The 25,182-nt window shown below is 57.2% G+C and overlaps 1 protein-coding gene across 1 annotated transcript in view; it reads left to right on the top strand.

Moving 5' to 3' along the window:
- ADAMTS7 (ADAM metallopeptidase with thrombospondin type 1 motif 7) overlaps window positions 1–25,182 on the top strand; it is a 44,918-nt gene that overhangs the window by 6,639 nt on the left and 13,097 nt on the right. Inside the window, exons 5-14 of the mRNA XM_028093836.2 lie at window positions 1,891–2,246; window positions 3,830–3,995; window positions 4,969–5,159; window positions 9,808–9,891; window positions 10,202–10,326; window positions 11,081–11,230; window positions 12,359–12,502; window positions 23,156–23,300; window positions 24,033–24,125; window positions 24,436–24,581. Of these exons, the coding sequence (XP_027949637.1) occupies window positions 1,891–2,246; window positions 3,830–3,995; window positions 4,969–5,159; window positions 9,808–9,891; window positions 10,202–10,326; window positions 11,081–11,230; window positions 12,359–12,502; window positions 23,156–23,300; window positions 24,033–24,125; window positions 24,436–24,581 (1,600 nt within the window). The remainder of the gene's footprint in view (window positions 1–1,890; window positions 2,247–3,829; window positions 3,996–4,968; window positions 5,160–9,807; window positions 9,892–10,201; window positions 10,327–11,080; window positions 11,231–12,358; window positions 12,503–23,155; window positions 23,301–24,032; window positions 24,126–24,435; window positions 24,582–25,182) is intronic.

Raw genomic sequence — 25,182 nt, 5'->3', positions numbered from 1 at the left:
AACTTGATCTAGGGCAAGTCCTTTATGGCTGCAATGGGGAAACAGGCCCAGCAAGGGACGGACTGCTGAGAATGCAGAACAATGTTCCTAAGGAGACTGAAGCCATGTGGGAGACTTGGAGCCCAGTCTCAGCTCTGTTCCTCTCGCTGTGTGGCTCTGGGCCAGTTGTGCACATCTCTGAACCTCCCTTTGCTTTCTTCAGAAGCAGGCTGCAGACTTCACCGCAGGTGTCCTCGTCTGGAATCCCCAGCCCCAGGGACATGGGCAAAATTTAGAGGATCCATGAACTCCGTTGGGAAGATACCACATCTTTAAGTTTTTTACCTCTAAGTTAGCATTTCCTTCAATTATGCATATTAGTACCAAACTGCAGTAGCATTCGCAGACCTGTGACTTTGTTACCGAGCCAGAAAACCAACATTTTTCTGTCTCAGACTGATGCTCATCACTACTGCAAAATTACTGTAGTTGTTAGATTTGCCCTTTGATCTTGCTTCATGCATTCATAAAGGGGCGCTTGAGTCTATATCCCACTTCCAGAATTATTTGGATGACTGTATTTCAATATAATCCATTTCCTGGCACTTGCTTGCATCTTACCGTATGCATTCAAAACGTTATTCTGAGAAGGGGTCCATGGCCAAAAAGGTTAAGAGTCTGGTGTTACTGGGAACTCCGTGAGGACGATGACAGGGATTCTGCCAACTGCAAGGGCCTGAGCGCAGGCCTGCAAATTTTTTCTAGGCCTGGAAACTTCTCTTCAAATGAACTCTTGGGGGTAACAAATAAAGCAGAGCTTCTCTGCTGGGGCAGGGGACCACGCATCTGGGTGGTCCTCCTCTGTCTCCCCACGCCAGGGGTCCTGGAGGCACGTGCAGAACCCTCAGGCCCCTGAGAGCACATTTTAAAATCCACCAGGCCATACGATCCATCGTAATAATCACAATCGCCCACACGTGCAGTCAGCGGGCCAGGCATGGCCGTGGGGGTGGGGGTTCAGTTCACTAATCCTCACAAGAGCCCCAAGAGTGCAAGCGGTGATTATCCCCATTCTACAGATTCACTCAGCATTTACTGAGGAACCACTAAGTCTTAACTACCCAGAGCACTGAGACCGATAAAGGCTGGCGGGTAAAGTCTCCAGCAAAGACTAAGGATTCTCGCCCTCCTGGGCTTTACACTGGGAGAAAATAGACAAATGGAAAAATAGTTAAGGGCACCTGGATGGCTCAGTTGGTTAAGTGACTGCCTTCGGCTCAGGTCATGATCCTGGAGTCCCGGGATCGAGTCCCGCATCGGGCTCCCTGCTCAGCGGGGAGTCTGCTTCTCCCTCGGACCCTCCCCCCTCTCATGGTCTCTCTCTCTCTATCTCATTCTCTCTCTCAAATAAATAAATAAATAAAATCTTTAAAAAAAAAGAAAAATAGTTAAAATGTTAAGCCACAGGGTGTGTCCGATGTGCTTTGGGACGAAATAAAGCCCCTAAGAGGGACAGGGAGCTGCCGTTTGAAAATAAAGTGGTCAGGCGAGGCTTCAGTGAGCCCTCTGAGCAGCACGGGAAGGAGGTGAAGGAACTCAAGCAGGTGTAGCAGAGATGAGATTAAGGAGTTACCTTGCCCGGGGCCTCCTTGGCCATTGCCAGAGCTTTGCCTTCTGAGATGTGGCCACGGCAGGGTTGGGGGCCGGGGGCGGGGGGGGCTCGATCGATCAGTTTGGGATGACTCCCTCAGGCCGCTGTGCTGCAAGCGGCCCAGGGGCAGGAGGAGGGGGGGGCGGTTGGAGGTTATCCGGGTAACCCCGGGCAGAGAAGCGGGCTGGGGGAGGCATCTGGGCCTCGGACTCTTCCGCTGCCCCTTCACCTGTCGGTCGCCGCTGGCTTTCTCCCCTTAGGGCGCGGCGTGGACGGCCGCGCAGCGCTGGACATCGTGCACCCGGTGCGCGTGGACGCGGGGGGCTCCTTCCTGTCCTACGAGCTGTGGCCGCGCGCGCTGCGCAAGCGGGACGTGTCCACACGCCGCGCCGCGCCCGCCTTCTACGAGCTGCAGTACCGCGGGCGCCAGCTGCGCTTCAACCTGACGGCCAACGCGCACCTGCTGGCGCCTGGCTTCGTGAGCGAGACCCGCCGGCGCGGCGGCCTGGGGCGCACGCACATCCGCGCCCGCGCGCCCGCCTGCCACCTGCTCGGCGAGGTGCAGGACCCCGAGCTGGAGGGCGGCCTGGCGGCCATCAGCGCCTGCGACGGGCTGGTGAGTGCGCCCCCCCCCCCCCACGTCGGACTTGCCAGGGGCGTTGTTCGCGCCTGTATGGTGGGGGTGCTGCCCCCCAGGATGGCAGTCCTCAGGCTTGAACTCGAGCCGGGAGCACCCGCAGGCCTTGTTAATAGTTCGCTAGGGTGGGTCTGGGTGGGTCTTAAGCCCGCATTTCTGACCCTTTCCCAGTGTGGAAGCTGCAGGTGCAGAGAGCCGACTTTGAGAATCACTGTGTAGACCGGGTAACTCCTAACATAGTGCAGTCCTTCCTTGGGAGCCTCGGTTCTGTGTTCCCCCACGGACCCCTCGAGGCTGTTCTTCTCCGGCTCAGGCAGCCTCCCCGTTACCTTTCCTCCCGGGAGATGAGGCCCCACCGCCCTGCTCCCGGTGGAGGTGATGCTGGCTAGGGCTTGCAGCCTCAGTCGCCTCTCTCCATTTGGGTGCTGGGTCGGAGCGACTCCCACTCCGGGCAGCACAGGGACCCCTTCTCTCGGTTAGGTGACCGGCTCTGCCCTCCCCACTCTGGGAGGTGCGGGTGGGGTGTGGGAAGAGTGGGGGGACGTGTGCATTGTCAGCTGTCCACCGTTCCTAGGAGGGCCCTCAGCTCAGAGTGCTCAGGAAGTCCATGGGCTGTAGCAGGGTAGGACCTGATGATAGACAGCCGGCACCACAGCTGCAGGTCATCTAGACCTCGGAGAGCCTGAGCCTGTCCTCCTTCATCCCGTTAATCTTGTTGAATCTGTGCAGCAGCTGAGCATATGGGTGCCAATCCCATTTACAGATGATGAGACAGGCTCAGAGGGGCACTTTGCCTGGGGCCACCCAGTTCCTCACTCGAACCCAGTCTCCGGTGGTGCATTTTCTGGTGCTCCGGGCTCTTGGCCCTGCACAGCCCAAGGGCAGATGTGGGGCCAAGGAGGGAGCTGCAGGGGAGATAAAACCTGTCTTCCTGTTGGAGGCCTGGGCTTCCTCTGGAGGTGGTGGGCTGCCCAAAAGACACTTCCCAAGCTCCCCCCCACCCCCCGGCCTCTCTGAATGCTGGCGGATGTGCCTGAGACACCCCTGCCTGCCTCCCTGCTCTGGCAGGCCCTGGGACCAGGAGATAGGATGTCCTGGTGACAGTGGGCATCCCTGTAGCTTGGGTGTGGGCAGAGCGGCCCTGGGAGTGATTCATCACCTCGGGGAGATTGGGATGCAAGAGTACACAATGACTGGCATGACAAGAAGAGGGAAAATGGTCTGGATGCCTGGCTGCCTGACTCGACAGCCATCCGGGACTGCGTGGAAGATGCCGTCTTAGATTTAGCGTGGCCCCATTTCCTGCTTCTGATGAGGTGGGGGGGGGGCAGCATCCTCCTGAGACTGGTAGCCTCTGAGCTCAGCCTTGGGCTGTGTGAAATGGCAGGGAAGGCAGGCAGAGGGTACAGAGTTAGAGGCCCTGTGGGAGGAAAGCATGTGCATTCGGGGTCAGTCAGGGGTGCTGGGAGCGGGGTGGACTCAGCTGGGCAGGATGGGCCTTGGGGACGGGTGGGCAGAGCGCCCAGTGCTGGCCCTTTCCTGTGACCCTGGCTCTTTCTCAGAAAGGTGTGTTCCAGCTCTCCAACGAGGACTACTTCATTGAGCCCCTAGACGGTGTCCCGGCCCGGCCCGGCCACGCCCAGCCCCACGTGGTCTACAAGCGCCAAGCGCCTGAGAGGGAAACAGCGCTGGGTGACTCCGGGGCTCCAGGCACCTGTGGGGTACAAGGTATGAGCCTCTGCAGCCAGCTCTGGGGGAGGGGACGGGCCTAGAGGCATCGAGCTCCTTTCCAGAAGCCTCTCTTGTCCACACCTCCATGCTCAGCTCCCCTCGAGCCAAAGGGATGCGGACAGACGGACAGACCCATCACCATAGCTTGCCTCTACCTTCCAAATGGGCCACGGTCCTGAGGCCTCTGCCTGCCGGGCCTGCCCCAGCCGAGGCCCTGGGCTGACCCTCTCACGCCCGCCTCACCTGCCTCCCCTTCCCGCTCATTGCCTGCTGCACCTGTCAGCCATTCTTCCCTGAATGGCCAGCCAGGAAACCCCCTTCCTTCCCCACTCTGGGCCCAGCCCACAAAGCTGACCTCTGTTACTGGGGAGCCGGCACCTCCTTGCCTGGCGGCCACATCGGTGGCCAATCCAGGTAAGGAGCTGCCCAGCACGCCAGCCTCGGAGGCTGCCACAGCTCAGGGCCTCCATTCAGCGGAACAGGCATCCAGACTCACACTTGGGGCCTCAGTCTTCCCGGCTTCCTAGATGTGCGTCCTCCTCTGCCTGGGGCAACCTGGGGCAGGGGAGCAGGTCTCTAGTGGGGACGGCCTCCCAGGCGGCGGGGGGGTTGGGCCCTGGGGTCCCCCTGTGCTGGGACCCACCAACCCCTGCAGACCGGGAGCAACATGGGGAGGTGGGGGCCCACAGCTCCTTGCTGTGTTCACATCTACCCTTCCGTTGCGGCCCGAGGGCATCTTCTGAGCTCTCTGGCTGATTCCTATTTACAGCGGGGGATGCTCAGGGTCAGGGAGGGGAAGTGGCTGGGGCAGGGTCGCACGGCACAGGCCTGGGGCAGAGCCATGGTGGGAGTCCAGGCTGCATGCTCTGGTCCCGGCGCTGTCCCTGCAGCCCCAGAGCGAACTGCTGAGCAGAGGCCCTGGAGCCACGCACCCCGCTGGCCGCTAACCCCCACCCCCCGGGGCCCACAGCGTCTGGGGAGCTGGAGGTGCAGCGCGAGCGCTGGGAGCAACGGCACCGGCGGCGGCGCCCGCGGCGACTCCATCAGCGCTCTGTCAGCAGAGAGAAGTGGGTGGAGACCCTGGTGGTCGCCGACGCCAAAATGGTGGAGTACCACGGGCAGCCGCAGGTCGAGAGCTACGTGCTGACCATCATGAACATGGTGAGGCCGCGCGGGGTGGCGGTGGCTGAGGTGGGTGGTGCTGGTGCGGATGGCCAGCGGGCCGGACCCCAGGCCTGGGCAGGAGGAACGATATCCGGGCTCTGGAGTCCGGGTGGGGCGGGCAGGGCGCGGGGAGTCACCACGAGAGAGCTGGGGCAGCAACAGGGCCTTTGTGGGCTCTGCTGGCCTTTGCGGGGAGCTGCCGGGCAGAGCAGGGGGAGTGGCGGTGGGCGGACGGGGGCGGGGGTACAGCCACTGTCCCACGCTACCTGGGGGAGCCGTAGTGGGGTTGTGCACTCATGCTGGTGGAAGCAATACTTCCTCCTCTGTGCCGGGACTTGTGGGCCCCGGGGACACGGGTCAGAGCAGCCCCTGCCTGCGACACCAGTGTTCATGAGAGTTTGAAGGGTCTCTCCGGTTTTGCAGTCCACCAGCTGCTGACCTCAGGCGACACGTGACCCAACGGAGCCTCAGTTTGCTCATCTGTGAACCAGGCATGATAAAGTAGCTGGGGCCGGTCCTACTGACCTGGGCCCCATGTGCCGGTTGAGAAAAGTAGGCCGTGAGAGGGTGAGTGCCTCGCTCGGGTCATAGCGAGCGAGACAAGGCCGAGCCGGCGGGAGCCCAGGCGTCCTGTCTCCCTGGTGCCCTGTGGCCGGCTGGGGCTGGTGATTACGGGACTGCCTGCAGTGCTCGACACTCCCTCCCTGTGGCCGCCCCGTGACAGGAAAGATCTGGGCCCGGCCGTAGCAGGCCGCCCAGCGTGCAGGCGCCGCATGGCCCCGCTGTCCTGGGTGAGGGAGGCTGTGTGCCCTGCGTGCCGGGGCCAGAGTCGCTGCTTCCCCCGAGCCTGCCTCCCGCACCCCTGAGACATCCAGTCTGGCCGCCCACTTCTAGCAATGAGGCAGGGGCTCTGGGACAGGGGGGGCCTCCGTCCGTGGCCCCCACGCCCCCACTGCCGCAGCCTCACCAGCAAGCTCAGCTGTGGGCCAGTTGCTGCCTGACATGGCCATCCCCAGGTTCCCTGCTCCTTACAGATAAGAGCCACCATCCCCTGCCTGGCCCAGGAGACCTCAGAGCCCCACCAAGCCTCCGTGTGGCCCCACCTGCCCAGCAAGGGGACCCCCTACAGGCCAGGGTTTGGGGAGACTATAGATGGACAGCAGGGCCTGGCCCCCGGGGTGGGGGGCAGGATGAGCAAGGCCAGGTTCTGAGGCCACGGGGTGGTCCTCCCGTCTCAGGGCTCGCCTGACAAAGGCCCAGGAGCTCGGCTGGAGCCCCTGGCCGTTCATTTCCCCTCACCTTTCCTAGGTGTTCCCTGTAGGCCAGGTGCTGAGCCCTCCAGGCTCTCCCAGGGCATCCCCCAGGGGACGGGTCAGCCATTTGGCCTGGGCCCGGGCCCCTGCCTGCCTCCCTGTCGGGGCACACAGGACCCATGCCTTCGCCCTGTGAGGCCCGTCCTGGAGGAGGGGTCTGGGCTCTCCGCACTTGTCCGGACCATATCAGGCTTTCCTGAGCTGGCAAGTCTAGCACTGGTCAGGACAGCGTGGGGCCGCCTAGGAGCCTCACAGTGCCAGACACCTGGGGGAGGCGGCAGGGCTGGCAGGGACGTGGGGGGGCATGTGGACAGCCTCCGAGAAGGGCTGCAGCCTCGTGAGCACCTGCTTGTCGTTCAGGGTCCCACAGTGACTGCCTTGCCTCAACCTCACCCCATTTTATAGGGGAGGGAACAAAGGTTCAGAGAGGCCTAGGGACTTGTTCATAGTCACACAGCTGGTTAGTGGCCGAGCTGGAGCTCAGATCTGTCTGCCTCCAAAGCCCCACTCTGTCCTCTGTGCCCAGAGACGGGCAGCCGGGAGGCTGTGGTGGCCAGAGTTGCTAGAAGGGTGGGGGAACAGAGTGGTGGAGATGGGGAGAGCTCACCCCCTTTGTCCCTCTGCAGCAGATGCGTGTTCATTGAACGCTGTTACAAGACAGGATCCCATGTATGGGAAACTGCCTCATTGTAACATTTCTCAAAGAATGTTCCACGGAGGACTTATTCCAAGGGATGCTAATAAGTATCCTGTGAAAAAAGATGCCCCTGTTGAAGAAGTTTGGCAACGGGGTTAACAAAATGGAACACAGACTTGTTTACTGCAGGACTTCTCAGAGCCTTCAGAGCTAAAATGCAATGAGAATCTCTAAAACTACACAGATGGCATTTTCCAAAATTAAGAAGTAAGAGCAGGGGCTTTGGGTCAAACCGGGTTCTGACCCTAGCTCTTGGAGCCTCAGTTGCTCCAACCGTAAACGGACCAGATAGTTACACCTACCTTAGAAGACGATCAAACGGGATACTGCAGGTAGGTTGCTCCGTACAGGGATTGTTCCTGTTGGGCTTGGTATGTGTCCTTTGCTGCCCTCCAGCCCCACAGCCACCTGCAGCGCAGCCTCACTCTGTGAGGGCCTCCGGCAGGCCCCAGTTTGTTAGTGTCCTCTTTGTGACAGACCCAGATCTGAGTCTGGGAGCTCAGCTGGGTCTGCACTGGGCATCACAAGTTCCCTGCCTGCTCCATTTTGCATCCCTAATTCTGTTTACGCTGTCTGAGGTCACCAGCCCTTTATGAGCAGCTTGTGTTGTCCTGTCGGCTCACTGGAAGCTTGTGGTCACCTGTAACCCCCAGATCTTTCACAGTAGTGCACACCGGGGCTTGCTGTCCGGGCCTGCAGCAGAGGAGGGCTGGGCTTCCTGGGGATCGTTTATCCAGTTGAAACACCCATGCTGACTGACCTCAGGCCATTGGCAGACACTCACTGTTGAGTGGGTCGGCCAGTTACGACTCTGCCTCCCTCCAGAGCCTCCAGTGTCTGCTTTGCCTTCATGCTTCTTGGGGGCAGAGATGTTCTACGTGCTAAGGGGCAAGCACAGAGCTGCCCCCAGCCCTAACTCTGGTTATAGGGGGCCAGTTGTCGGGACAGGTCTTAGCAGAAACTCGGGGGCTTCTCACCCTCCAGAGCCACTTTGCTGGGACCTAACTGCCAAATCCACCTGTCTGTCATCTAGGAAAGACTTGTTCTTTTAATCTGACTTTCTCATTTTCCGCTACTTTAAAAATGAGATAATGTATTGAAAACACTTAGCGAGCGCCCAAGATTCATTCATTCAGCAGATATTTCTTGAGTGCCCGTCGTGTGTCCGGTATGGATGGGTTGCTGGGCTGTCGGAGGGAGCCCACACAGACACGGCCTGCGTAGAGCTTGGGTCTGGCCGAGGAGAGTGACAGCAGTCAAACCATCATCCTGAAGAAAACGCAGATCAGCAGGGGGGCTGCCAGGAAGGACAAGTTCATGGTGCTTTGGGGGTGTCGGCTGGAAGGAAGGCTCCCCGGAAGACGTGCTGGAGGGTTGAGCGCTGCAGAGAGGGGAGGATGTAACTGGGCAAAGATGAGAGGAAGGGTATTCCGGGCTGAGGGCACAGCAGCTGCAAAGGCCCTGTGGTAGAGACGCTCAGGGGATTCTGAGAGCCAGCCAGAGTGGTCGGAACCAGGGAGTGGGGACAAGAGGGGCGGTCAGCGTGTGGGTCAGGACTGGGACTTTGTCCCCTCCCTGTGGACGGGAAGACCCGCTTACTGCTTTAAGCAAGGGCACAGTGTGATTGTGTGGCAGGTGGCCGCGAGGCTGTAGGTGGGCAGGGTACGTGGGGACACCGTGGAGCAACCTCCACTGCCGGCCACACAGGAGGTGCTTGTCCCTTGGCCTGGGTGGTGGCCTTGGAGGTGGATGCGGGGAAGTGGGAGGGGGCGGCCCACGGGGGCCCCCGGGGCTCCAGCCCCTGTGCGGAGGTGGATGGTGGCCCACGGCAGCACTGCTTGTCTCCCCCATTCCTGACCTTGGGTCTCAAAGTGCAATTCGTCCCTGTTATCGGGGCCTACGGTGCCCTTTTGAAGTCTGTGTTTTGTCCATCCCAGTTGAATATTTATTTTTCTTGATGGAATCACTAGCAGCCAGCTCATAACTAGGCAGGACAGGCTCCTGCTATCTCCGCCTGCTGGGAACCTGACGCCTGCCCCGGTCGTGGGCTGGCCTCTTTCTTGTTCTGAGGGAGCTCTCAGGGAGAAGCTAGCTTTCCCCGCCCCTTTCCCGGCACCTCGATGCACCTGCCGTCTTTGGGGTGGCCTTCTGTCCCCAGACTGAGTGGGGGGCTCCTGTGTAGCCACGGGGCCTCGGAGACATGTGCATACCTGCCCCATGGGCTAGCAGGGCAGTGGGGAGACTCCTGCCCCCGCCCCCTCTGTAGGCCCTGCCCAGGTCTCCTGCCTCGTGGGAGGGCTCTCTCCTGGGGTGCTGGTCTTGATGTCCCCGGGGCAGGAGGAGACTGCAGGGCTGTCCCAGCCCAAGACAGCAGGCAAACCAGGGCGCTGGGATGGGCTGAGAAGCCAGTATTTGAGCTGTGAGCCAGGGAAGCTGATCCCAAGCTGGTGCTCAGGAGCGGCCTGGGCCTGGGCAGGTGTCACGTGCAGACTGTGTTGTTGCTGGTTGGGGACGCGTGGACACACTGAGTGTGCAGCCTGTGTGTGAATGTGGGTGTGCACACCTCTGGGTGGGCCAGAGATGGCTGTCTACACCCTCCCTCCAGGGTGACAGCCCAACCCCATCTCTTGGGCAGGTGGCCGGCCTGTTTCACCACCCCAGTATCGGGAACCCTGTCCACATCACCATCGTGCGCCTGGTCCTGCTGGAGGATGAGGAGGTGAGAGGTTACGTGGCCTCACGCTGCCCCGTCCCCTGAGCTGCCCCGTGTGGAAGGGCACCGCGAGCCTCCTTCCCCGGGCAGTGCCCCCTGAGCCCCTGAGCCCCTGGCCAGCCCTCTCTCCGCTCCCCCTGGGATGTACCTGCGGGAGGGGCGGTCAGACTGGAACCGGACCAGGGCCCACAGGCTGGCTGTTCTCCTGCTGCCCCCCCCCCCCCGACCTCTGTGTCCTCTGTCCGTATGGGGGAGGATGGGGCCTGACCCTTCACGGCTCGGGGGAGGCATCAGTGGCTGCTCTGTCTGCCCCCAGGAAGACCTGAAGATCACACACCACGCAGACAACACTCTGAGGAGCTTCTGCAAGTGGCAGAAGAGCATCAACATGAAGGGAGATGCCCATCCACTGCACCACGACACTGCCATCCTGCTCACCAGGTGCCACCGGCGGTGGGGGGTGCAGGGCTGAGGCTGGGCTTGCTGCTCTGGAGCCTCAGGATGGGGGCTGGGGACGAGATTCCGTCAGCGCTTGGGGAGACCTTTCTATACTGAAATGATAAGGTTCTAGAACCGTCAGAGACAGCAGGGACACCATACACTTGTGCCATTTCCCCTGTGCTCACGTCCGCACCCGCGCCCGTTCCCCCGGTGCCCCATAGAGCACGAGCCCACAACCTGGACACGGACCCTGGTCCAGTCCAGACCCGCTCACGCTTGCCCCGCTTTACCCCAGCTGGTATTCATGTGTGCATGTGCTTTACGTACTTTTATCACACGTGTGAGTTCCCATGTCCACCCCGCGGTCTGGACACGGGGCAGTTCGTTAGAAGGAGCCCCTGTGCCCGCATGGGACAGCCCAAGGCCGCCGCTCGGCCGCCAGCACCCCCCCGACCTCGGACAAGTGCAGGTCTATGGGAGGCAGTCGGTGGCCGTTCTCCCTCTGCCGGGCCGCAGCAGCGCCTTTCAGCACCCTCCCTGGGACAGGAGCCAAAGTGCTGCTCGAGGCTGCTCCCCAGACCTGAATGGGTGTCCCGTGTGCGTGAGGGCCCTGCCCCCGCGTGGCCGCGGTGCCAGTGGGCTGTCTGGGCGGGAGGGGACAGCCTCCCTCCTCGCTCGCTCACTCGCTCTGGGCTCAGGTGGGCCTGGCACCGGGCCAGTTCAGCCTGAGGCCCGCTTCTCTCTGCACGTGCAGGAAGGACCTGTGTGCGGCCATGAACCGGCCCTGCGAGACGCTGGGTCTGTCCCACGTGGCGGGCATGTGCCAGCCACACCGCAGCTGTAACATCAACGAGGACACGGGCCTGCCCCTGGCCTTCACCGTGGCCCACGAGCTTGGACACAGGTACTCCTGCCGCTCCACCAGCCCAGCTTCCCCACCCTGCTGGGGGCACCAGGTCCCAGCGAAGCGAGTCCACCCTGGTCTGGCCACACGCTGTCCCTGCACTGTCCCCACAGCCAGGCTGCTCTCCTGTCCAGTTGGGAGAGGCCCACCTCAGTCCCCCTGGGTCTGGTTGGGGAGAGTCTTATGTGAAGTGGGGTTGACACGGCCAGAAGGTCAGCACAGGTCTTGAGCGGTCCCTCCACAGTGCTCTCTGTGCTTGCATTTTGACTCTTGGTCCCGCCACACCTGTATTCCCGATTGCTCTGTGACCCCAGGCAAGTGCCCTGCCCTCTCTGGACCTTTGTGTGCTCCCTGTTGGTCGAGGGGGTTGGATTCAGTGATGCTCACGGCTCCCTCCAGCTGGCCCGCCTGCATGAGGCTCCAGACTGTTCGGCTGGCTGATGGGGCAGCACCTCAGCCCGCCAGGCTCCAATGAGGGTGGTCCACAGCCAGGTCTGCCACTCAGAGGTTTGGGGGGGTCATGGTTTACGTGTTCTGGGCTCCTTGAGTGACAGCCACGCGTGCAGGGTCTCAAAGCTGCCCCGAATCTGACGTTCCCTGGCTGTGTCCCCTTGGCCAGTTCCTGAGCCTCTCTGAGCCCCACCCTGGCCAGTTCTGAGGATTGAGCAAGATGGGGTTTCTGCAAGGCCATAGCACAGCACCTGACACATTGTAAGTGCCAAGCAAATATGATTTTTCTCGTCTCCTTCCCAAGGATGGCATCTTGAGAACTTTTCTGTGATAGGGCGGCTCAGACACCCTTCACTCTGGTGCACAGCCTTGGCCGAGGACCCGTGTCAGACCGTGCTGGGTGCCAGGGAGGGAGCAGGGGCTGCTGGCCCCACCGTGCCCCCTGGCCGGCCCCTGCGGGTGCCCATGAGGCTCAGGCAGGTGTCCCGGGAGGAGGGCTCAGGGAGCACAGCGGTCCCACCCACATGTTAGGCCAGGGAGGCGGAGGCTCCCGGAGGGGTTGACCTCCCGGAGGCCACACAGTGGTTTGGTGGATTCATGCTGTGCAGGCCGGCGGGAAGGGCTGGGCTGGTGGCATCCCGCAGCTCACCCGCCCCTGCGGCCTGTGTTCTCACACAGCTTTGGCATTCAGCATGACGGAAGCGGCAATGACTGCGAGCCCATTGGGAAACGGCCTTTCATCATGTCTCCACAGCTCCTGTACGACACCGCCCCCCTCACCTGGTCCCGCTGCAGCCGCGAGTATATCACCAGGTTCCTGGAGTAAGCCCTGCCCCGGGTGGGAGGGGGGCTGCTGGAGTGGCATTCTGGTGCCAGATGGAGGGAAGCACAGAGGGCAGCAGGTGGAGCTTGGGGCCAGCAGGTGGAGCCGGGGGCCAGCAGGTGAAGCTGGGGGGGCCAGCAGGTGGATCTGGGGGCCAACAGGTGGAGCTGGGGGTCCAGCAGGTGAAGCTGGGGGTCCAGCAGGTAGAGCTGGGGGGGCCAGCAGGTGGATCTGGGGGCCAGCAAGTAGATCTGGGGGCTAGCAGGTAGAGGGAAGCATGGAAGGCAGCAGGTGAAGTTCGGGGCTAGCAGGTAGAGGGAAGCACAGAAGGTAGCAGGTGCAGCTGGGAGCGGGTCCCCCTGGGCTGGAAGGAGAGGCCATTTGAGCTGTGTCTCAGAGCCAGTAAGAGCTGACACGCAGAAGCGAGAGGATGAGTGGTGTTCCCATAGCGTAGCAGGGGCTGAGACACAAGGGAGCTGAGGGCTGTCGGGAAGGCGGGCACTGAGTGAGGCCTCAGGGATTATGGGTCCAGGAGGGGGATGCGAACCTTGGGTTTGGGATGGGAAGGAAGCCAGACAGGGCACAGGACTGGCCACATGGCCAGCAGAGTCCAGGGAAAACATGCCGTTGAAGGTACCAAAACTGAAGTTTTTCCTTTCTTTCACATCCTCTTAATTTGTTAGAGTGTTTTTTTTTTAATTTTTTATTGTTATGTTAATCACCATATATTACATCATTTGTTTTGGTGTACTGTTCCATGATTCATTGTTTGTTCATAACACCCAGTGCTCCATGCAGAATGTGCCCTCCTCAATACCCATCACCAGGCTAACCCATCCCCCCACCCCCTCCCCTCTAGAACCCTCAGTTTGTTTTTCAGAGTCCATCGTCTCTCATGGTTCGTCTCCCCCTCCGATTTACCCCCTTCATTCTTCCCCTCCTGCTATCTTCTTCTTTTTCTTTTTTCTTAACATATATTGCATTATTTGTTTCAGAGGTACAGATCTGTGATTCAACAGTGTTGCACAATTCACAGCGCTCACCATAGCACACACCCTCCCCAATGTCTATCACCCAGCCACCCCATCCCTCCCACCCCCCACCACCCCAGCAACCCTCAGTTTGTTTCCTGAGATTAAGAATTCCTCCTATCAGTGAGGTCATATGATACATGTCTTTCTCTGATTGACTTATTTCACTCAGCATAACACCCTCCAGTTCCATCCACGTCGTTGCAAATGGCAAGATTGTTAGAGTGTTTTTAATTTGCTATCTAATGTTCTAAGCAAAGAAAAGTTTAAATTATTAGCACACATGTTACCGTTGGCCTTTATCTTGCACAGCGCCCCTATAAATGCAAGTGTAAGAGCACTGAACTCCTATGTGAGTCACTGAAATGCCACAATGCGCATCTCATAGCTATTTACCAGAATAATGGAAACCTGCACAAGAGTAACTTGCTGGGATTTATTTCCCTTCTTCACATGTGTGCATTCTGCCAACGCTCCCCACCTTCGGCTTGCTAGCCAGTAAGCAAAGTCTGAAGGGAGAAGGGTCTGGGGGCTGCCCCACATCCCCTCCTGTCTCCTGTCCCAGTGTAGACTGGGGGCTTTCTAGGCCTGTCCTAACACTGGCCTGTGGGGTCATCCCGCTACCGATGTTAGAGGGGGTGCCTCTTTGTTTTGGTGGAGCGCATCCTCAAGTAGCTTGCTGGGAAAAGGTGTGTGGAGGGGAGGGGCTTGCTTGTTCAAAAGCGGCTTTATTCTACCCTCACACCTGATTGGTAGTTGGATTTGATAATCAACTTCAAGCTGGAAGTCACTCTCCCTCAGCGTTTCAAAGGCTTTTTCCCATTGTCCTCTAGCTCTCCTAACATGGCCGCCGAGAAGTCCCATTCTAGTCTCATTCCCAGGCCTCTGTCTCTGGCCTCCTAAAACGTCTGGAAGCTTTTCTTCCTCTTTTTCTCTCTCTTTTGGTGACTGGAAATTTTGCGATCATGTGCCTTGATCTGTTTTTATTTTGGAGGGTAGTTGGTGGACGCTTTTCTTTTTTTGTTTTACTTTTAATTCCAGTATAGTTGGCATGCAGTGTAATATTAATTTCAGGTGTACAATTCAGTGATTCGACAGTTCCATACACCCCCTGGTGTTCATCACCTGTCTCCCCCGTCCCCCCTCCCCCCTCTGGTGACCAGCAGCGTCACGGGTGTCTGGTTTGCCTCTCTCTCTTTTTCCCCCGCTTTGTTCATCTGTTTTGTTTCTTAAATTCCACATATGAGTGAAGTTGTACGGTATTTGTCTTTCTCTGACTGACTTATTTTGTTGAGCATAATACCTTCTAATCCCATCCATGTCATTGCAAATGGCAAGATTTCATTCTTTTTGATGTATGAGTAATATTCCATTGTATATACACCACATCTTTATTCATTCATCTATTGACGGGCTGCTTCCATATCTTGGCCATTGTGGATAATGCAATAAACATAGGGGTGCATGTACTCCTTCAAATTAGTATTTTTGTATGTTTTGGCTAAATACCTACTAGTGCATTTGCTGGATCATAGGGTAGCTCTATATTTAACTTTTTAAGGAACCTCCATACTATTTTTCCAGAGTGGCTGCACCAGTTTGCATTCCCATCAACAGTGCAATAGGGTTCCCCTTTCTCCACATCCCCGCCAACATCCATTGTTTCCTAACTTGTTAATTTTAGCCATTATGACAGGTATGAGATGATCTCTCATTGTAGTTGGGAATTGCATTTCCCTGATGATGAGTGTTGTTGAGCATCTTTTCATGTGTCCGTTGGCCATCTTGATGTCTTGTTTGGAGAAATGTTTGTTCCTGTCTTCTGCTCATTTTTAATTGGATTATTTGTTTTGGGTGTTGGGTTGTATCAGTTCTTTATGTATCTTGGATACTAACCCTTAATTGGATGTGTTGTTTGTAAATATCTTCTCCCATTCCATAGGTTGCCTTTTAGTTTTGTTGATTATTTCCTTCACGGTGCAGAAACTTTATATTTTGATGTAGTCCCAATACTTTATTATTTTTGCTTTTGTTTCCTTTACCTCAGGAGAGATATCTAGAAAAAAGTTGTTAGGGCCGATGTCAGAGAAATTACTGCCTATGTTCTCTTCTAGGATTTTTATGGTTTCATGTCTCATGTTTAGGTCCTTAATCCATTTTCAGTCTATTTTTGTGTATGGTGTAAGAAAGTGGTGCAGTTTCAATCTTCTGCATGTGGCTGTCCCATTTTCCCAGCACCATTTATTAAAGATACTGTCTTTTTTCCATTGCATATTCTTACCTCCTTTGTCAAAGATTAATTGGCCATATAATTGTGGGTTTGTTTCTGGGCTTTTTGTCCTGTTCCATTGATCTATGTGTCTGTTTTTGTGCTGGAAACATAGTGTTTTGATTCCTACGGCTTTGTAGTATACCTTGAAGTCTAGAATTGTGATGCCTCCAGCTTTGCTTTTCTTTTTCAAGCTTGCTTTGGCTGTTTGGGGACTTTTGTGGTTCCATGCAGATTGTTTTTTCTAACTCTGTGAAAAATCCTGTTGGTGTTTTGATCGGGATTGCATTAAATCTGTAGATTGCTTTAGGTAGTATGGACATTTCAGTAATTTTTGTTCTTCTAATCCATGAGTATGGAGTGTTTTTCCATTTCTTTGTGTCATCTTCGATTTTCTTCATCAGTATTTTATAGTTTTCAGAGTGCAGATCTTTTTCCTCTTTGGTTAAGTTTATTCCTAGGTACTTTATTATTTTTGGTACGACTGTAAATGGGATTGTTTTCTTAGTTTCTCTTTTGCTGCTTCACTATTAGTGTATAGAGATGCAATGGATTTCTGTATGTTGGGTTTATATCCTGAGATTTAGTTTTTTGGTGGAGTCTTGAGGGTTTTCTATATGTAGTATCACATCGTCTGCAAATAATGAAAGTTTTACTTCTTCCTTGCCTATATGGATGCCTTTTATTTATTTATTTTTTCTTGTCTGATTGCTGTGGCTAAGACTTTCAGTACTGTGTTTTGTAAAAGTGTCAAGAATGGACATTTTTGGGCGCCTGGGTGGCTCAGTTGGTTAAGTGACTGCCTTCGGCTCAGGTCATGATCCCGGAGTCCTGGGATCGAGTCCCGCATTGGGCTCCCTACTTGGCATGGAGTCTGCTTCTCCCTCTGACCACACCCCCTCTTGTGCTCACTCTGTCTCTTTCTCTCAAATAAATAAATACAATAAAATCTTTAAAAAAATGGACATTTTTGTCTTCTTCCTGATCTTAGAGGAAAAGTTCTCAGTGTTTTTTCATTGAGTATGATGTTGCCTGTGGATTTTTCATATGTGGTATTATGTTGAGGCATCTTTTTTTTTTTTAAAGATTTTATTTATTTATTTGAGAGAGAGAGAATGAGAGAGAGAGAGCACGAGAGGGAAGAGGGTCAGAGGGAGAAGCAGACTCCCCGCTGAGCAGGGAGCCCAATGCGGGACTCGATCCCGGGACTCCAGGATCATGACCTGAGCCGAAGGCAGTCGCTTAACCAACTGAGCCACCCAGGCGCCCTATGTTGAGGCATCTTCTGTCTAATCTGAATCAACCCTTTGTTGAGGGTTTTTACCATGAATGGATGTTGTGCTTTGTCAAATGGTTTTTCTGTATCTTTTGAAAGGATCATATGGTTTTTATCTTTTCTCTTATTCATATGATATATTGTATTGATTTTGTGAACCTTGTAACCCAGGAGTAAACCCCACTTGATTATGGTGAATGATTTTTTTTTTTAAAGATTTTATTTATTTATTAGAGAGAATGAGATAGAGCATGAGAGGGGGGAGGGTCAGAGGGAGAAACAGACTCCCTGCCGAGCAGGGAGCCCGACGCGGGACTCGATCCCGGGACTCCAGGATCATGACCTGAGCTGAAGGCAGTCACTTAACCAACTGAGCCACCCAGGCGCCCCGGTGAATGATTTTTGAAATGTATTGTTGGATCCAGATTGCTGGTATTTTACTGAGAATTTTTGCATCTATGTTCATGAGGGATATTGGCCTATAATTCTCTTTTTTAGTGGGGTCTTTGTCTGGTTTGGTATCAGGGTAATGCTGGCCTCATAGAATGAATTTGGAAGTTTCCTTCTTTTCTATTTTTTGGAATAGTTTGAGAAGAATAGGTGTTAACTCTTCTTTAAATGTTTGGCAGAATTCACCTGTGAAGTCATCTGATCCTGGACTTTTGTTTGTTGGGAGTTTTTGATTATTGATTCAGTTTCATTGCTGGTGATTGGTCTGTTTAAATTTTCTGTTACTTTCTGATTTCTTTTTGGGAAGTTATATATTTCTAGGAATTTATCCATCTCTTCCATGTTGTTCAATGTTTTGATATATAGTTTTTCATAATTATAATCCTTTGTATTTCTGTGGTATCAGTTATTTCTCATCTTTCATCTCTGATTTTGTTTGAGTCCTTTCTCTATTCTCTTTCTCTCTCTCTCATTGTTTTGATGAGTCCAGCTAAAGATTTATCAATTTTGTTGATCTTTTCAAAGAACTAGCTCCTGGTTTCATTGATCTGTTTTTTTAGTTTCTATTTTATTTCTGCTCTGATCATTATTCTTTCCTTCCTTCTGCTAGTTTGGGATTTTGTTTGTTCTTTTTCTGGCTCCTTCACATGTAAGGTGGTTAGGTTGTTGTCTCTTTGAGATTTTTTTCTTGCTTCTTTAGACCTGGTGGATGCTTTTTCTCTAAAAACTCCTGTCCTTCCTGAACATGTTCTTGTGTTATTCAATGATTTATATTTTCTCCTTTTGAAACTCTCAACATTCAGCTATTCTCTCACATTCTTACTTTTTTTTTTTTTAAGATTTTATTTCTTTATTTGACAGAGAGACACAGCGAGAGAGGGAACACAAGCAGGGGGAGTGGGAGAGGGAGAAGCAGGCTTCCCACAGAGCAGGGAGCCTGATGCGGGGCTCGATCCCAGGACCCTGGGATCATGACCTGAGCCAAAGGCAGACGCCTAATGACTGAGCCACCCAGGCGCCCCTGTATTTTTTTTTTTTTACTGGCGTTTATCTCTGTTTTCTGGATGACATCCTTATGTTCACCCTTCTATTAAGTTTTTTCTACTATACTTTTAACTTCCTGAACTTCCTTATTCACTAAATACTTCTTTTTTATTATCACGTTTCCACAGTCGTGGTTTCTTCTCTTCTCTTCCTGAGGTTATTCCTTATATGGGTTAAACTTTTTTCTTCTCTCCCTGCAATATCTTTTTTTCCTTAATTTACTTTTATTTATATTTTAAGATTTTATTTGAGTGAGGGAGAGAGAGCATGAGCAGGTGGAGGGGCAGAGGCAGAGGGAGAAGCAGGCTCCCCGCTGAGCAGGGAGCCCGATGTGGGGTTCCATTCCAGGCTCCCGGGATCATGACCCAAGCTGGAGGCAAGATGCTTAACCGACTGGGCCAACCAGGGACCCGTTCAAGAGGTTTTTTGAGGATTATTATTTTTTAAAGATTTTTATTTAAGAGAGAGACAGAGAGAGAGCACAAGTGGGGGAGAGGGGCAGAGAGAGAGGGAGGAGCAGACTCCCCACTGAGTGGGGAGCCCTGATTTGTGGCTCGATCCCAGGACCCTGGGATTATGACCTGAGCCGAAGGCAGATGCTTAACTGACGGAGCCACCCAGGTGCCCCCTTTCCTTAATTTTAAAAAATATCTCATGTTAAAGGTTTTAAACCAGTTCGGCTTCCTGTCATGCGCAGGAGGCAGCACCGGGATACCAGTTGGGAGGCCTGTGGATCAGGCAGGTTTTTTGGAGTCTGTGCCGAGGGACTGGCCGGGACCGGGCTGTGTCTTTGGACACACTATCTTCAGATACCAGCACCTAGGGTCCTTTCTGGAGTGGTTCTGTTTCCCTGGAGATACTCTCTCATCTTGCCCTGGGAGGGAAGTCTGGCTGTGACATTCTGGCACCCAGGTGGGGAAGGGGCTTGGGGGCTTCCCACCCTTCCATGTGTAGACTTACATTTGTCCCCTTCTCTGTAGGTCCCTCCGTAGGTGTCCCTGGGCCAGGTCCCCTGGTTCACCCTCTTCGGAGAGTGACCCCTGGCTCTCCATAGGCAGGGAGGTGGCCATCACCTGGCCACACAGGGTTGGGGAGCAGAGGTGGGGTCTGATGTCTCCTGTTCTCCTGGTGTCCTGGCCTGCATGGCTTCCTGGGCCCTAAGCCTGAGCCTTTCTAGGGTTCTGCTTCTGGGTGGTTTCTCCCTGTAGCACTTGGCTTTTAGCTCTTACTGCCCCACCAGCCCAGCTACTAATTGACCATCTGCTTTCCAGCTTCTGGAATTGTGCTGACGTTTGTCATCTGTCCTCATCATGTCCCCCTTTCCCTGTGTCCTTGTTTATTCTTCTGCTGTCATCCTAGTGGGGTTCTGGGAGGGTGTGGAGCTCAGTCTGCCATGTTTTTCTAGAAGCCCCTCACTGTGGGTTTAAGTGGGGACAAGAGCATGTCCCCTGCGGGTGTGAGCGGGGACTCTGGCCTCTGACGGTGGAGGGACGGCTGGGGGGCGGAGGGCGGAGGCAGAGAGGAGTTGTGGGTGATGGTTAGGGCCTGGACTCTGGCCCCGGCTTTTGCCCGTGTTGGCAGACACGTTCCAGGGGGCTCCTGATGGGCCTGCCTCGCGGGTGGCTGTGAGTGTTCAGCCTATCGCCGACCACGTGGTTCGCATTCAGTGCTGAGTGCCTGTTATCACGACTTCCAAGCGGCAGATGAGATGGATCTGAACCAGCGCAGTAGCCTGGGCAAGTAGAGCAGGCCTGGAAAAATCCCAAGGGCGTGTCTCCTACCCCAGATGGGGTCAGAGAAGAAGGGAATGGGGGGGAAGATGAGCCACCCCCACAACACCCCCAGGGCCTGTTCCCAGCTGTCCTCACCCAGGGAGCCACCCAGCACCCTGCCTCCAGGACAGACAGACACACACACAGTCACACACACACAGGTCACACACACAGTCTCTGTGCTCTTTCAGCCGCTGGAATGTAGGAGGGCCTTGGCTCGGGGCCTGGGGCGAGGGCGGGAAGATCAGTCCAGAGCCTGAGCCTGCCAGGGGCTTTGGGGGGGGGGGGCACTGAGAGGGGTTGCGTGAGGGCAAAGGCCAGAGAGAGGCCTGCAGCAGAGGGTGCTCTGGGGCCCAGGAAAGGGGGAAGGAGAGGGGGGCCTCAGGTGGGAGGCGGGGTGCCAGTCTGTCCTACAGCCCCTCACCCTCCATCTCCCTGCTGGGGGTAGGACGGGCTCCGCCCAAACAGGGTTGAGACAGAATGAGCAGGACGCAGAGACAGTGTCCAGTGGGGTCAGGTGTTTCCTGGGCTTGGGGGAAGCTCAGAGGCATGCACAGGCCACCTGGCTTTCCCTACGGGACCAGAGGCTCCTGGGCCCCTGCAGAGAGCTCTGGGTGGGGGTCAGCAGTGTGAGGAGCCTGGCGGAGAGCCGGGCCGGAGGAAGGAAGGGCTGCCTGTGGCTGCCCGTGTGACTTTCCCAAGGAGATGCTGCTTGGGACGCCTCCACAGCTTGGGATCCCTCGGGCAGCCTCAGCCTCTGGTGACAAGGTCCCCCAGGGAGCGGGAGGGAGGGCCCAAGGCCACCTGGCAGAGAGTAGAACGTGGGGTGCTGACTCCCCATCAGCACTTGGGCCTGGATATGGCCCTGATTCTGGTGGCGGGTCCTGCGCGGGTCCCCCAGTGCCTCCGACCTCTCACACACATATAGGATGGATCAGATAGGCTGGTGTCCCTCCAGCTGCCCGGCCCACAGGACATGACACATGGCAAGTTCCAGCCAGCTGACAAAGGCCAGAAGTGGCCCTGGGGCTGCTGGGGTGGCACGGAGGCCTGTCAGACCCGGAGCTGGAGGGGCCCCCAGCCTGGTCTGAGTCCGAGGGTGGGCGAGCCCTTCTAGCCCATGTCTTGAATTGCAGGAAAGAAGGAGCCCCAGGGCCAGGCTGACCCGGCCCCCCACGCTCCACCCCAGCTAACACTTTGCCCCACGGGCCAGGCCAGCGGTCAGAACGCGCCTTTCTCTCTGCCAGGGCTCAGCTGCCATGGTTTTGAACTTACGTTGGGGTGAAGTATTTGAGGTCAGGCTTATGGGTGGAGGGGAGGAGTCCTGCACCGGGGCCGCCCAGCAAGTGGGTATGCGTGGCCACGGGCTGCTTGGGCCTGGCATCAGATCCTGACCTCTAGTGCCTGGGTGTGACCCAGGGCGAGTGACGCTCTGCCTTGGGCCCTGCGTGTGTACGGAGAGGGGACGGGTGTTTGAGGAGCAACTGAGGACCTGGCCTATGATCACTCGGGGGCAGAGGGCTGGGTCCCATAGCTGCTTATTCGCCAACACACATTTTAGAGGGTCTGGTTTCCACTAGCATAGGCGGTCCAGGTGATTTGGGGGGAGGGGTCCCCAGGGCCCTCAGCAGGGGTCTCATCTCAGAGGCTGTGTTCCCTGAGCTCTGGGTGGTGCTGGAGGCCTCAGGAAGCCCCACAGATACCCACGCTGCCCTGGGCCCCACAGCTCCCCTCTGAAATTGGAACTCCAAGATCCCAGAGGCTGACCCCCCCCCCCCCACTGGCCCATGTGCTGGCCTGCTCCCATTTTCTGGCCTGTCCCCATCCTGTGGTGTCTTCTCTACGCCTCCCTGTCAGACCCCAGCACCCGTCGCCTCTGCCCTTCTGACCCTATCAGGACCCTCTACTCATCTGGCCCCCCCACCTGCTACCAGCCACCCTCAAGCACCCCAGACTGGAAAACCAGAGGGTTTCTGCCTCCCCCTACCCTGCCTGGCTGGGGTGTCCTTGCTGCCTGGGCCAACTACCCATCGCCCCCAGCCTCAGCTCTCTCCAGTTCCTGCTGCCCTGAGCAAGGTCCCCGGACACTTCTCTGACTCCTACAGGACAGCAGTGAGCCCTGGGCTGCTTGGTCAACCTGTGGGACCTGGCCAGGGCAGTGGGGTGGACACGGGCCCCCCGAGGCAATAGCTGTGCACGAGGGGCCGGTGGAGAGACATGCGGGCAGTGGTGGGCCCGAGCGGGGCCTGGAATGCCCTCTGCCGGGCCCGGCCGCGTCCGTGCTCCCTGCACTGTCAGGTCAGTCTAGGGAGGGCAGGCAGGGCTGTCTCTGGCCCTCCTGGGCTGTTGTCCCCCACAGAGACCCCAGATCTCAGCCCAGGGTGGGGCCCACAGAGGCTGGCTGCTGTCTTGGCTGTGAGGTGATGCTCTCCAGATCCCTGAGTGAGGTGGTGCCGGCCCCAAGCAGGGGTGGAGGCTGCGGGAGCTCTGGGCAGGGCCAGGGGCCGGCTGGGCTGTAGGGGAGCCTTCCGTCTCTGGGACAGTTTTTGCGGTAGAGTGTGCACAGCATTGCGGGTGGAGGGAGCGGCTTGTGCAGATGTGTGACCCTGGGGAGGGGTGTTGTTTGGCTGGCCAGAGTGCCTGGAGGTGAAGGGGGCAAGCGGGAGCGCCCCAAATGCTAGGTGGGGGGTGGGAGGGTGGGCTGCGGTCTTCCTACGGTTTTGGGCTCTGTGCCCTCCCCTCCCCTCTGAGGCCGCCCCTGTGGGTCTCTCAGGCTGCCCCCCTTGACCTGTCCCGTGCGGTCTCTGCAGCCGAGGGTGGGGCCTGTGCTTGGATGACTCTCCCAGCAAGGACGTCATCGACTTCCCCTCCGTGCCGCCCGGGGTCCTCTACGACGTGGGCCACCAGTGCCGCCTCCAGTATGGGGCCTACTCTGCTTTCTGTGACGACATGGACGTGAGTTTGGGGTGCGCGCGGGGCGGGGGGCCGCCTCCCCAGCCTGCAGTGCCCGCTGGCCTGGGCTCATCCCATACGTGGTGCCTGGGAGCCACCATGGCCTGTGGCATCCGCTGTGGCCTGGGCGGCCAGAGACCCAGGTCCGGTTTCCGGGTGGACCCTTCGCCGACTGTGGCTCCGGGCGAGCCCCTCATCTCCCAGGGCCAGGTTATAAAAGGCCAAACAAAACCTACACTGCATGGAGCCGGGGGAGAGCGCCTGAAGGGAAGGCCATCCGTCGCCCTGTTACCGAGTCCCCAGGCTTGTGGGGGGGGGGGTGGGTGCCTTTCTAGGTAAGTGGGCGGGGCTGGGAGAAGTGTGGGTGGAGCTGGTCTGAGAGTGGGCGGGGCTGGGAGGGGTGTGGGTGGAGCCGGCCCTAGTGGGCGGGGCTGGGGGACGTGGGCAGGGCTTGTAGGAGTGGGCGGGGCTGGGAGGGGTGTGGGTGGAGCCGGTGTGAGTGGACAGGGCTGGGGGACGTGGGCAGGGCTTGTAAGAGTGGGCGGGGCTGAGGTGTGGGTGAGACTGGACACGCTCTGAGCCGCAGGCGCCAGGGCTGGGCACCCCCCCACCACATGGATGGGGGAAGATGGGAGGGGCCCGTTGGGAGCCCCATCTGCAACCCCACCCCACCCCCACCCCCCAGAGGCCCCGGGGGGTGGGGGGGTGAGAGCGTGGCCCGTATCCTCCTTGCAGAATGTGTGCCACACTCTTTGGTGCTCCGTGGGGACCACCTGTCACTCCAAGCTGGACGCAGCTGTGGATGGTACCAGGTGTGGGGAGAGCAAGGTAGGGGCGCTGCAGCCCCTGCTGCATAGGTGGGTGGGTGGTGGGGAGAGGCCCGGCCCCTGTCGTGCCCGCGCTCTGGAGCTGCCTGGTTCGGACCGACTCAAGCGGCCCTCCGCGCATCTGGAGAGCGGACGTGGTGCAGCCGGCCTGTCTGCGGAAAGTCAGCAGCGGGGCTCTGTCTATTCCCTGCTCTGCTCCCCGGGGGGCCTGGGTCTTGGGTGGCTAGGAGGGGGCCTCCTGACTCCTCGGTGCCACAGGGGCAGGGATGACTGGTGGGACTGGGTGGCATTTCCACCCCCATCTGTCTTAGTGGTGTCTGAATGGGGAGTGCGTTCCTGTCGGCTTCCGGCCTGAGGCTGTGGACGGCGGCTGGTCCGGCTGGAGCGCCTGGTCTGTCTGTTCGCGGAGCTGTGGCGGGGGTGTGCGGAGCGCTGAGCGGCAGTGCACACAGCCCGTGTGAGTGTGCGTCTGGGGGCACCAGGGACGGGTGGGATTGGGCACCACCGTGGAACGTCTGGCTCTGTCCAGTGTCCCCATAGAGACCGTGCCCAGAGTATCCAGGGCCGCCTTGGGTCACTTGGAGGGGCATCCAGGAGGCAGGCAGAGTCCCCCGGGCTGGCCCTACTGCAGAGAGGGGAACAGCAAGGCCCAGCAGCTCAGGAACTGGCTGGAGGGAGGCAGGAGCTTAGACCCTGGACCTTAGGTGGATCAGGGTTCAAATTCCCTCTCCACCCCTCCTCCAGGTCTCAGTTTCCAGAGAAACCGTACTCTGGGGTGACTGCAGGGATCCCCCCAGCAGAGCTAAAGCATGAAAACCCGCAACTAGTCAATGGAAAGGATTTAGTAAAGACTCACTTATTGGCATTGGATGCACCTGTGGGTCTGAGACGAGAGGGGACAGCTGTGTGGCCTGGGGCAAGTGACTTCAAATCTGGGCCTCAGTTTCCCCACCTAAAAAGGGTGATCTGAAGGTTCAGGAGATGCTGAGTCAGCGGTAGTGCAGACCGAGGGGTCCCTGGCACCTTCGGATGAGCCCTCTTCGTGAGGCTGCCTTGGC

The sequence above is a fragment of the Eumetopias jubatus genome, unplaced genomic scaffold (genome assembly GCF_037043125.1).
Source record: "Eumetopias jubatus isolate StellerSeaLion01/CBP00866 unplaced genomic scaffold, mEumJub1_p1.0 scaffold_7, whole genome shotgun sequence".
Classification (NCBI taxonomy): domain Eukaryota; kingdom Metazoa; phylum Chordata; class Mammalia; order Carnivora; family Otariidae; genus Eumetopias; species Eumetopias jubatus.
The sequence above is the reverse complement of the archived record's forward strand: the minus strand, read 5'-3'. Positions and strand labels throughout refer to the sequence as shown.